This window comes from Muscardinus avellanarius (assembly GCF_963383645.1).
Source record: "Muscardinus avellanarius genome assembly, chromosome: 12".
In the NCBI taxonomy this organism is placed as follows: Eukaryota; Metazoa; Chordata; class Mammalia; order Rodentia; family Gliridae; genus Muscardinus; species Muscardinus avellanarius.
In genome coordinates this window covers 20,284,493-20,296,688 of record NC_137798.1, presented here as the reverse complement: position 1 = coordinate 20,296,688, position 12,196 = coordinate 20,284,493, and the positions used below count along the sequence as shown (strand labels likewise).

Below are 12,196 nucleotides of genomic sequence, written 5' to 3'. Positions count from 1 at the left end.
GAAAAAGAATAAAATTGGACCCTTAACTAATCCCATATACAAATATTAACTCAAAATAGATAAAAGACCTACATATAAATCTTAAGACTATAAACTTTTAGGAGAATATCTGGGTCATAAAACCTAACAACATTGAAATTGGCAGTGATTTCTTGGTTATGATTTCAATGGCACAGGCAACAGAAGAGTATACAAACTCCCTAAAAAATAAAAAAACATATTGTATATCCAAAGACAATGTAAACAAAGTTAACAGTTACTAATAGAATGTGATAAAATATTTCCAAATGCTATATATGAAGGTATATTAATATTCCAACTAGAAATTCTAAAAATTAACAACAATAAAGGCAAACAATACCCTTTAGAGATAGGTAAAAGACTTAACATAAATAATGAATCTCCACAGATAACCAATCTTAGTTGTCTGTTGGATGGAAAATCTTGTTTCTCTAGTTCTGATGTGTGTTACCTATTTCTTCTTTGTAGTTAATCTCTTTGAGTATTTTCTCTAGTGCTGGTTTTGAAGACATAAATTCCTTCAGTTTCTGTTTGTCATGGAAGCTTATTTCTCCATCTAATTTGATAGAAAGTTTTGCTGGGTAGGAAATTTTTGGCTGGAAGTTGTTTTCTTTCAAAATTGGGAAGATGTTACTCCAAGCCCATCTGGCTCTCATAACTTGGTTTGGGAAGTCTGGAGTGATTCTAATTGGTTTGCCTCTGGATGTCACTTGGACCTTTGCTTTTGTTGCCTTTAAGATTCTCTGCTTGGCTTCCACATTGGTCATTTTGACAATTATGTGGCGTGGGGATCCTCTTCTCCGATCCTGTCTAAAGGGAGTTCTATAAGTTTCCTGGACCTGCGTATCGACCTCTTGCTCTATGTCTGGAAAATTTTCTGCTATTACTTCCTTGAAGAGATTGTTGATCCCTTTGGTTTCACTTTCTTTTCCCTCCTCTATTCCAATTATTCTTAGGTTAGCTCTCTTAAAATGGGCCCGTATTTCTTCAATATCAGATTCCTGCTGTCGGATATTTTTTCCTAGATTAGAAACTATGCGTTCATTTTTGGAATGATCATCTTCTAAGAGCGAGATTCTGTTCTCCATGTGATCTAATCTGTTGTTTGTGCTTTGAATTGAGGCCTTTACTTCATTAATTGCATCCTTTATCTCTTTTTGGCTCTCTCTGAGTTCTTTTCGAAGCACCTCTATTACTTCTACAGTTATTTTCCTGATTTGATCTTCTAGAAATCTCTGATTTTCTGTTTTATCGGGTTCTGATGTTGTGGGGTTGTGAGTATTCATTGCTCCAGTATTATTCCTCTTTCCCATGATTTCGGAAGTTTGTGCCTTCTCTGGGTTCTTCCCTTGGGTCACTATGACTTCACTTAAGGTGTTCTGGATCTCGAGTCAGTAGTATCTCAGACCCCACTACTCCTTTACTGGGTTGTATCACAGAGTCTCCGACCCAGAGAGTCGATAGAGGCTGCTTTAGACTGTGGGGGGTGCCAGGTTGCACGTTCTCCTATGGTGTGATATCACTGCCACCGCCCCTCTCCCACTGGGTCAAGTCCCAGTGAGTACAGTACTGGGATTTCTCCTCTGTGGCCCGCAATTTGACTCACTGTTCTTGAGTACGCAGATGTAGCTGTACTGAATTCGGTGAATTCGGTGCTGCTGCTGCCAGTGGCAATATGGCGCCGCTGCTACGCCCTCGGCTGTTGGGCTGGCGTTTTTTTTTCTTGGTTTTGATTTCCACTCTGAATCCCTGCAGCGTATGCTGAGCTCAGCCACTGGGAGCTTTAGATTTCCTCTGCGCTGAGAAATCCCGCCTGGCTTTTCCGCAGCGGCTCCCCTCGGCTTGCTGTGGCCGTCCCGTGAATTCGCCGGTGCCGCCGGCAGTATGGCATGTCTGCCGCGTCTGCCACGTCCTCGGGCGTTAGGATCTCCTCTGTGGCTCTGTTCTCAGTCCGCTTTCTCTCTGGAGCCTGGTGATTTTTTTTTGTTTCTCTGGTGCTGTTGTTTTCTGGCTTTGAAAGGCGCTGATTTTGTGGTAATGGAGATTTGTTGTTAGCGGGGCTCTTAAGCCCCGCTTTTCTCGGTCGCCATCTTCCCGGAAGATATCTCAAACACTTTTTATACCAAAATAAACTTTTTTTTTACATATCCAAATATCACTTTTAAATTTTTAAACATGTTGTATTCTACCCTGACTAATTTTTATAAAGCTTTTATTTTCTCCTGGAAAATATAGTATGGTTATATTTTTACTTTCAAAATTAGGAAGAAATATGAATGATCCTATAATAAAAATAGACAATATAAGTATCACATGAAAATGCTTAAATATTACTAATGCAATGAGCTTTTCACAACAATAAAGTTGCTAATTTGTTATTTTATGTATAATTTCTACAGTAAAACACTCTAAAGGTTGCAATTATTTGAGAATTAAAATGGTAGTCATTCTTTTTCCACAATTAAATTCCTTAGAAAATTATATGTATATATACATATATATATATATATCATATATATGACAAATTATGTACATGATATATATGTCATATATATTTCACTTGTCATATACATCATATATATGACAAGATTACATATATATATATATATATATATATATATATATATATATATGATATGTATGTCATCTACCTTTAGAAAATAAGACAAAATATCATCTGTAATTACTGTCATTATTAGTGAAGCAATACTATGCTTTTATCTTCACTAATTTAAACAAAGGATTGTGAATCTATGCATAATTATCTTCTCAGAGACAAGGAATTAAATGATGAAAATTAAATTTAAGAAAATCATTGGGGAAGCCTGCAAAGAGCATAATCAATCAAGAGCTTTTCAAACCCCTATCACTGATTCATTAGAATTTTATATTAAGAACATATACATGTGGCTGATATTTGTTGGTTTTGTTTTATATCTTGCAATTTTGTTTGTGTGTTTGAGATGTTAGGGAGGTTGCTCATCTTTTTTTGAGTAAAATTTACAAATATTTCTTCTATGATTTCTGCCTTTATTGTATCTTTTAAAAAGTTTCATTAACTCAGTATTATAAATTGCAACAAGCTTCATACGTAAATATTTCATACTTAAATATTTATTTAGATTTTATTGTTTTAATTTTGACTTAAGTGTTTAAAACATTTAAATTTATTTTTCTTCAAGTCTCTAACAGCTAGCTAGTCTTTCTCCAAATACATTCCCTGTGATTTGAAAATCACTTTTATATTCAATAGCATATTTTTATATGTGACTTTTTTAAAATCTAAGTTTTTTTCCATCTGTTTATCTGTCTACATATTTGTATGAATTGAAGAACCATTGTCAATTGCTCTAGGTTTGTGGTACATTTTATATCAACTTTTTCTGCCTCAGCCTTCTTCTGATGAATTTTTCTAGCAATACTCTCAGCACACATTGGAGGTGGGAAAAAGGGTAAATGTCATGTTCCTACCTCTGGACCAGGTGCTGTGTGCATGCGTGTTGCTAACACTCTAAACCTCATTAATATGCATAAATACAATGCACAAAAAACTGTTTAAAATTTAAATATATTTAGAATATATTTTAATCCATACAATCTTTAACAAGTTGTCAAATGAATTGTCATCTATTTTATTTTTTAGTGTTGCTGCAACTATGATGAACCAGTATAATTAGTAATCATCAAAATCTTCAAGTCATTTATGGATTTTTTTGTGTGTGTGGTATTGGGGGTGGAAGCCAGAGGCTTTCTACCTCCGGGCTATACTCCCAGACCTTTTTTATATTTTGTTTGGAAACAGGGTCTCCCTAAGTTGCTGAGAGCCTCACTAAGTAGCTGAGGCTGGTTTCGAACCTGTGCGATCCTCCTGTCTCAGGCTCCCAAGAGCGGGGATTACAAGTGTGCACCACCATGCCCGGCTATGGATTTTTTTAAATTTCTTTATTGTTAGATGTAAAACAAGTGACTCTCTTATTTGAAGTCCTTGATTGCTAAATGCCAATTACATTTTGGGAGTTTATTCCAGAATAGAACTCAACCTTATAAAATATCATAAAATATTTTCTTTTTAATCAGCTCAAAGTATAGTACAGTGTGAAAGCTAAATTTATAGATTGTTATCTTATAAAATTAGAATCTTGGTTAAACTATATAAGCCAATATACTAAAGATGACTAGTATTGAGAGTTTAATGAATTTCTGGTTATCTTACTTTTGTATAATATTTATACATGTATGTATATACTATTTTTATTAAAATGGCATAATAATCAATACCAAATATAACTACATTTTAAAATTTAATAATAAAATTTTCTATTTAGTGCATAGAGATTTGCATTTTTAAATCATTATTGATGAATTTGTGAGGTGCTTAATAATATTTGGTTATTAAAGGCAATGCTACAATGAGCATTATTGTCCTTTTTTTAAATTTAGGCTATAAATTCTAGAACTAGAAGTTCTCTATTAAGCTAGTGAAAGACTCAAATCTAAGATAAAGTTCCAAATTTCACTCAGAATATGTTTCATTGTATAAAAATAACACATGCATGCTGGGGGTGGTGGCACATCCTTGTAATCCCCGCGTTTGGGAGGCTGAGACAGGAGGATCGCGCAGGTTCGAAGCCAGCCTCAGCTGGCTTAAGAGACCCTGTTTTCAAACAAAATATAAAATAGGTCTGGGAGTGTAGCCTGGAGGTGGAAGGACCCTGAGTTCCATCCCCAGTAATAAATAAATAAAAATACACATGCAAATTTTTATACTTCTGTCTCAGAGCCTGAGTTACATTAAATTTATATTATTATTGTTATTACTATTACTTATTTGGTCATGGGAATTGAACCTAAGCATATCCTACCTTTAAGATACACCACCAATCCTATTTATTTTTATTTTTACACAAAGCCTTACTGAATTTTGAGGGCCTAAGTTTCTGAAGCTAGGTAGGAACCTGTGAACCTTCTATCTCAATCCAAGTACTAGGATCACAAACACGTGCCACCATGCCCAGCTGAATTTGAAGTTTTAATGTGGTAAATAAAATTAAACATTTTAAACTTGCATTTTATTTTTTATTGGTGCTTTATAGTCATACATCTTATTGGAGTACAAGATGGTAGAGACATACATGCACATATCACTTATTTAGACCTTCCCCAACCCAACCCAGTCCCTCCCTTCTCCCTCCTCTTGTTTAAATTAGTGATTGACTTTAATATGTTTATGAGTGTACATCAGGCACATTAGAAAATTTCCCTCTTCCCCCCTCCTCTCCCCATCACCACTATGAAATTTACATTTATATGAACAGTGAGGTAGGAATCTGATCATCCTCCCCAATGACTGTTACTCTGTTATAATTTACTAAATATTTTTCTCACTAATGTAAAAAACTTTCTCTATTACATATCACATGTACATACGAATTTGTAAATCTGGAAAATAATTCCCATTTTTTTTTCTGCCTTATTCTGACTACTCTGTATCCTCACTTTTTGAAATGCTGTAATTCTATAAAGTTGTGGTGTAGGTAATGTATAAAGTCCAGTGCAACCATGTGACATGGCATAGTTGTACCTCAAAAAGCCAGAATTTATTGGTGAAACTTAAAAGTAAAAATTTAGGGATTTTTTTTCTTTTTCTCATCATGTCTTGGAGAAGTGTGCAAGGACCAGGTCCCTTATGCACACAGTATCATCATGCTCCAGAAAAGCCATCTCACCTGCTACCTGGTCTACTTTTTAATCAAACAAACTTATAGGAAAGGATTAAAGTGTCAAACCTTAGAATATAAGCAATATGATTTTTGAAGACTTCTTTTATAGGAGAATATTACAAATCTAAAATCTTGCATTAATATTTTAGAATTCTGACATCAGAAAGAGCACCCATCCCTAAAGAAGAGCCAACAGCAATAGCTAATGCAACAGGATGCAACCTGCTGGCTCACTAGCTAGTCATTCTGTTAGTATCTCGTAAGTGGGATTTAACTTTTTTTTTTTTTTTTGGTGGTACTGGGTGAGGTTCCTGGAAGCTCTTCTACCTCCGAGCTACACTCCCAGACCTATTTTTTATATATTTTTTTTTATTTGGAAACAGGGTCTTTTAAGTCAGCGAGCTGGCTTCAAACCTGCTCGATCCTCCTGTCTCCGCCTCCCAAGTGCGGGAATTATAAGCATGTGCCACCATACCCGGCGGGATTTAACATTTTTAAGTTACTATCATCAGGTATAGTTTTTTTGTACAGATTCAGATTCAATTATTTATTTGTAAATCTTTTGGCCAATGCCAAAATCAACTTATATTTGTATATAGTATCAACTCTCCAGCTCTTTTCTTCAAGATTGTCCTGGCTTACCTTGACATTTTTTCATTTACATATATAATTAAACATCAACTTGTTAATTAACATTTTGGAGGCATCCAAGTTGAAAAAATGTTCAACATATGTATGACTTTAAAGATAATTGACTCATCTCAATTTCCTAATACTGGACCATTTTTGCATTCCTATAATAAAAAATAGTGGTTAGAATTAGGGCCAAAAACTATCAAAATTTGTAAAGAAGTTGCAGTGAAAATTTTTACAATTCCTTGTTTAGAATTGGAGGAATATATGTAAGTAATTCTATGTCAATTATATAATTTTTATAATAAAGTTAGTAAAACTAAAATTTTATTTGTGAAATATTATTGTCACCATACCATTTATTCATTTTTATAAACTACACCAGAATAGCAAAATGAGTGAATACTATATTTGTCATTTTTTATTTTAAATATTGTGAAGCAAAATAATAAGAAAAATACTAAAAGATTTAACACTAAAAAATAACCCAGTAAGAAATGGACTATTGAGCTAAATAGACACTTCACAAAAGAAGAAATACATTATCCTAAGTGAGATTAGTCAGCTAGGGAGAAATGGGTAACAGGGGGAACTCTAGATGAAGAAGGAGATTCTATAGATGAGCAAATAAGGAAACCTAACTAAGGGGTAGGGAAGGGGAAGAGGGAAACTCTCTAAAGCACATGATGTACTTAAACATATCAAAGTCAATCACTAAGCCAAGCATGGAAAGGAGGGAGGGGAAGGAATGGGGTGGGAATTGGGTAATGGCTAATTAGGTGATGTGTGCATGTATGTCTCCACCATCTTTTATCCCAATAAGATGTATGACTACAATGCGCCAATAAAAGATTTAAAAAGGAAGAAATACAAATGACCAAGAAGTATATGAAAAATGTAAACATCATCAGCAATCAGGGATATGCAAAAAAAAAAAAACTACACTTAGATTCCATCTAGCCTCAAACAACAATAAATGCTAGTAAGGATATGATAATATAGGAACTCTTCTACACTGTTGGCAGCATTGCAAATTAGAACAGCTGCTATGGAGATCAGTGTAGAAATTCCTCAAAAAAATGAGAATGGATCCACTATATAATCCAGCTATACTACTCCTGGGTATCTTCCCAAGGGACTGAAATCAGAAAGTTATAGTGATATATGCATATCCATGTCTATAGCAGCACAATTCACAATATCCAAATTATGGGATCAACCTAGGTGTCCATCAACAGATGAATGCATTAAAAATTATGAAATTCTTAAAACATTTAAAAATATTTCAAAATTTCATTTTATCTCTTTTTATTAATAAGATCTTTACTTAGATGTGAACTATTACATCTTTTTTCTGATGTTTTAAAATATTAGCTCTCATTTTAAAACATATTATTATCTTTTTATATATCTTGTGTATTTTCATTAAGATCTTGCCTCACAAATTCTAAGTAGTATTAATTCTGTTAAAATGCGCATCATTTCACACGAATCTGCTTTATCCATCTAGAACAACATGAAAGTAAGGGAGAGTCCCCCGCAAATTTCTCTTTATCAGAGTTAGGCATTTACAATGTCCTTATAAATAATACAGATGCATTAACTGATATATTTGGACTTTCATTTGCTTGTTAGAGAAAATAGATAAATGAGGTAGTGGGAATCCAGCAATAAACTCCATTGTACTATCTTGGAGCACTCTCTTTCAATCTACTAAGTCCATAGGCCCAAAGGTGAAGTCTGCATCTATGGGAAGAATTGTCTTTTACCTAATGTAACAGGTGAGAGGCCATCTCAATTCAATCATGATTCATGTGTCTCAAAGATTCATTGTTTATCAACTTCAACATCAGCTCTGGCCCTGACTCCTAATCTGTAAACATTTCACATAATTAGTTCATTATAAATTAAATTTTAATATTTCTCTGTCCTCAAGAAATCTGTTTGGCTTCTTTACTTACATTTTTTTTCCTTTTTACTATGATGCAATGTAGGAGATTTCAAGAGGGTTGATTCTTTTCCTATGAAGAAGCAATAACTTTGCTTCTCAATTATAAAATAAGGTATCAGGGAAATTCCACACCCTCTCACTAAGGTATATATATTTCTCAAGATTAATGCAGGTATGAATTACATTTTGCAGGTTTTAAACTTATTCAAATTTCTTGACTATTGCAGATATTCCATATAATCTTTGCTGAGAAATTGTGTTTATTTTAAATGTGTTTTATATAATTTTAAATGTGATTTATATAATTTTGTACATTTTAGAAGAATTAAAATATGTATTATATCCCTCAATTTTATCTCATAGAATGTATTCTATTTTGATTTGTTTTAGGTAATATTCCAACAGTCAAACAAATGGGAAAACAAAATCATTCCATGATGTCCGAGTTTATTTTGTTGGGTCTCACAGAGTCTTGTGATTTACAAATTTTCTATTTCCTGTTTTTTTCCATTATATATATATATATATATATATATATATATATATATATATATATATATATCCACTGTATTAGGTAACCTCATCATTATCTTTGTAGTGAAATTGGACCCCCAACTGCACTCTCCTATGTACTTCCTATTGGCTAACCTCTCCTTCATTGATATGTCTCTGGCCTCCTTTGCTACTCCTAAGATGATCTATAACTTAATTAGTGGATATATGACCATCTCCTATGAAGGCTGAATGACTCAGATGTTTTTCCTTCACCTTTTAGGTGGAAGTGAGATGATGTTGCTTGTAGCCATGGCAGTCGATAGATATATTGTCATATGCAAACCTCTGCACTACAAAAATATTATGAGTAATCATGTTTGCACTGGACTTGCACTTCTCTCCTGGAACACTGGTTTTGTGCACACTATGAGCCAAATGGTTTTCACAGTGACTTTGCCTTTCTGTGGTCCCAATGTGGTGAATAGCTTTTTTTGTGATCTGCCCCGAGTGATCAAACTTGCCTGCACTGAAACATACATCTTGGAGCTGTTAGTCATAGCAGACAGTGGATTACTTTCTCTGTTTTGCTTCATCATTCTGTTCATCTCGTACAGTATCATCCTGATTACTGTCCAGCATCGCTCCTCTAGGGGGTCCTCCAAGGCTTTGTCAACTCTTTCAGCCCACATTACAGTAGTTGTGCTGTTTTTTGGACCTTGCATATTTATCTATGTATGGCCATTCAGTAGTATCTTCATTGATAAGATTCTCTCTGTATTTTATACAATTTTACCCCCTTTTTAAATCCAATAATCTATACATTTAGAAATAAAGACATGAAGAAAGCATTAAGAAAAATAAAGGCCAAGTATATGAGTTCCAGATCAAATTTTTAACTCAAAAACTGTAATCATCAAAGGCAATACCATCATAATCATCATTATCATCATCATTCAAAAACATTAAGGTGTATGATTTTGTACTAAATATAAGGAACATTTTCAAAATGCTAATCTTTCATTGTATAAGCATATACTCAATAAAATATCCAAACTTGTCTATCAAAGTACAATCTATTTCAATACATCATTGGTTATAATTTTATGTTTTTATAAATTTAACTATATTTTATCTTTTATTTTTTATTATTATTATTTTTGGTGGTACTAGGGATGGGACCCTCTACTTCTGGGCTACACTCCCAGACCTATTTTATATTTTTATTTGGAAAAAGGTTCTCTTAAGCCAACGAGGTTGACTTCTAACCTGCATGATCCTCGTGTCTCCTCCTCTGAAGCATGGGCATTACAAGCATGCATCACCATGCCCAGCTAAATTTAACTATATTTTAAATATACTTTATTGAGTTCTACCCACAAATAAGGTGCTTTATTTTATATATACTTTGTTGAACTTTAACCATATATAAGAAACTTCGTGTGCATTTTTTCTTATTTTCACAACAATGGAAATAGAAAATGTTATTTATATGTTATCAATAGGAAACAAAACAGCATTAGAAAATTTGGTGAATTTTCCATGATACTTTTAAGTACTAGACTCAAAATCATATACTAAACCTAACTATGAAATGCATGCTTCCTAACTAAAATATTTTAATTTTTGCGGGTCTGAGGATGGAACCCAGGGGCATTTGACCTCCCCCTGCCCTGTATTTTTTTTAATTTTTATTTTGAAACAGGGTCTCACTAAATTACAGAGGGCCTCACTAAGTAGTCAAGGCTATCCATGAACCGCGATCCTCCAGTCTCTGCCTCCCAAATGCTGGGATTACAAGTGTGTGTCACAATGCCCAGCTAAGTAAAATATTTTATCTATATTTTAATAATTATAATAAATATTTGTTTTCTTATTTTGTTTTTGTGGTTCTGGAATTTGTGATACTAGGGATTAAATCCAGGAGCATTCTACATCTGAACTATACCCCAGCTGAATTTTATTTTTTATTTTATTTTATTTTATTTTATTTTTTTACAGTTGAATAGATGCTGTTTATATATTTTTATGTGGATTATATTGAAAATGACATACATTCAGACAGTGCTTGGTGCCATCTTGCCTCTCTCCCGCCCTGTTCCCTTTTACCCCCTCCCAACAGTGAGTGGCCAGGGTGGCAATGCTACATTCATACTTTTACACATATTTGAATGTAGCTCCTCCATAACCAACTTCAGCCTTTTGCCTCTCCTACCAGTTCATTTTAGCTTTGCTGAGGTTTACCCTCCATTATCTGGAGTCCCTCTGGCATCCCCAATACTCACTGGCTTGAACATATTAGAGAGAACATATGTCCCTTCTCTTCCTGTGCTTGGCTGATCTCACTTAACATGAAGTGAGATTCCATCTAACCCCAATCACAGTGGCAAGCATTAAGAAGTCAAATAACAACAAATGCTGGCAAGTATGTGGGGAAAGAGGAACTCTTTACGCTGTTGGTAAGAGTGCAAACTAGTTCAGCCACTATGGAGATAAATGTAGAGATTCCTTAGAAAACTGGGAATGGATCCTCCATATGATCTGGCTATACCACTTCTGGAGTGTCTTTCCAAATGGGTTGAAATCAGAGAACTATAATAACATATTCATACCCATGTTCATAGCAGCACAATTCGTAATAGCCAAAATATGGAACCAACCAAAGTCTCCATAACAGATGAATGGATTGCAAAATTATGGAAAATACACACAATGGAATTCTACTCAGCTATAAAGAAGAACAAAATCATGTCATTCACCAGAAGATGGAAAGACCTGGAGAACATTATGTTAAGTGAAATCAGCCAAACACATAAAGAGAAGGAACATATGTTTTCTCTATTATTTTTAATTTGAAACAAGGTCTCAGTAGGTTGATGAGAGTCTCCCTATTTGCTGAGGCTGTTCTTGAACTTTCTATCCTCCCTGTACTTGAACTTGCTAGCCTCCCAAGTACTAGGATCACAGGCATGTGCCACCGGGCTACTATAGGTAAATATTTGTTTTCTAGCTTCCTTTTAGCATCATATTTCTCAACATTATTTGTCCTTTTTTGAATTTATAAACTTATAAACACATCATGCATATTAAGTGAAGATTTAAAGAAATTGACCCAAAATGCATCATTCAATTGACTCTGCAGTACAAATTAGGCCAACCCATGCTGAATCCTTGCTGCTTCATGTAGTTTATTTTCCTGAAATTGTCCTTCTATACTCTCTTAAAAAGACTAAATCAATCATTTTTAAATTATGTTGTTCACAAATTCTCAGGATTTTTTCTGCTCCCATTTTCTTTATCAAGGATATGGTAGTTAACCTACTACTACACAGTGTCTAAGTTGAGAATAATCATGTAGAATTATGACTGAATTTAAAAA

The 12,196-nt window shown here is 33.9% G+C and overlaps 1 protein-coding gene across 1 annotated transcript; it reads left to right on the top strand.

Moving 5' to 3' along the window:
- Positions 1 to 9,069: 9,069 nt before the first annotated feature.
- LOC308271367 (olfactory receptor 4K13-like) lies at positions 9,070 to 9,624 on the top strand (the record flags this gene model as incomplete). Its single annotated transcript, XM_080707665.1, has 1 exon — positions 9,070 to 9,624. The coding sequence occupies one exon, from the start codon at positions 9,070 to 9,072 to the stop codon at positions 9,622 to 9,624; it is 555 nt and encodes a 184-aa protein (XP_080563791.1).
- Between the last annotated feature and the right edge of the window lie 2,572 nt (positions 9,625 to 12,196).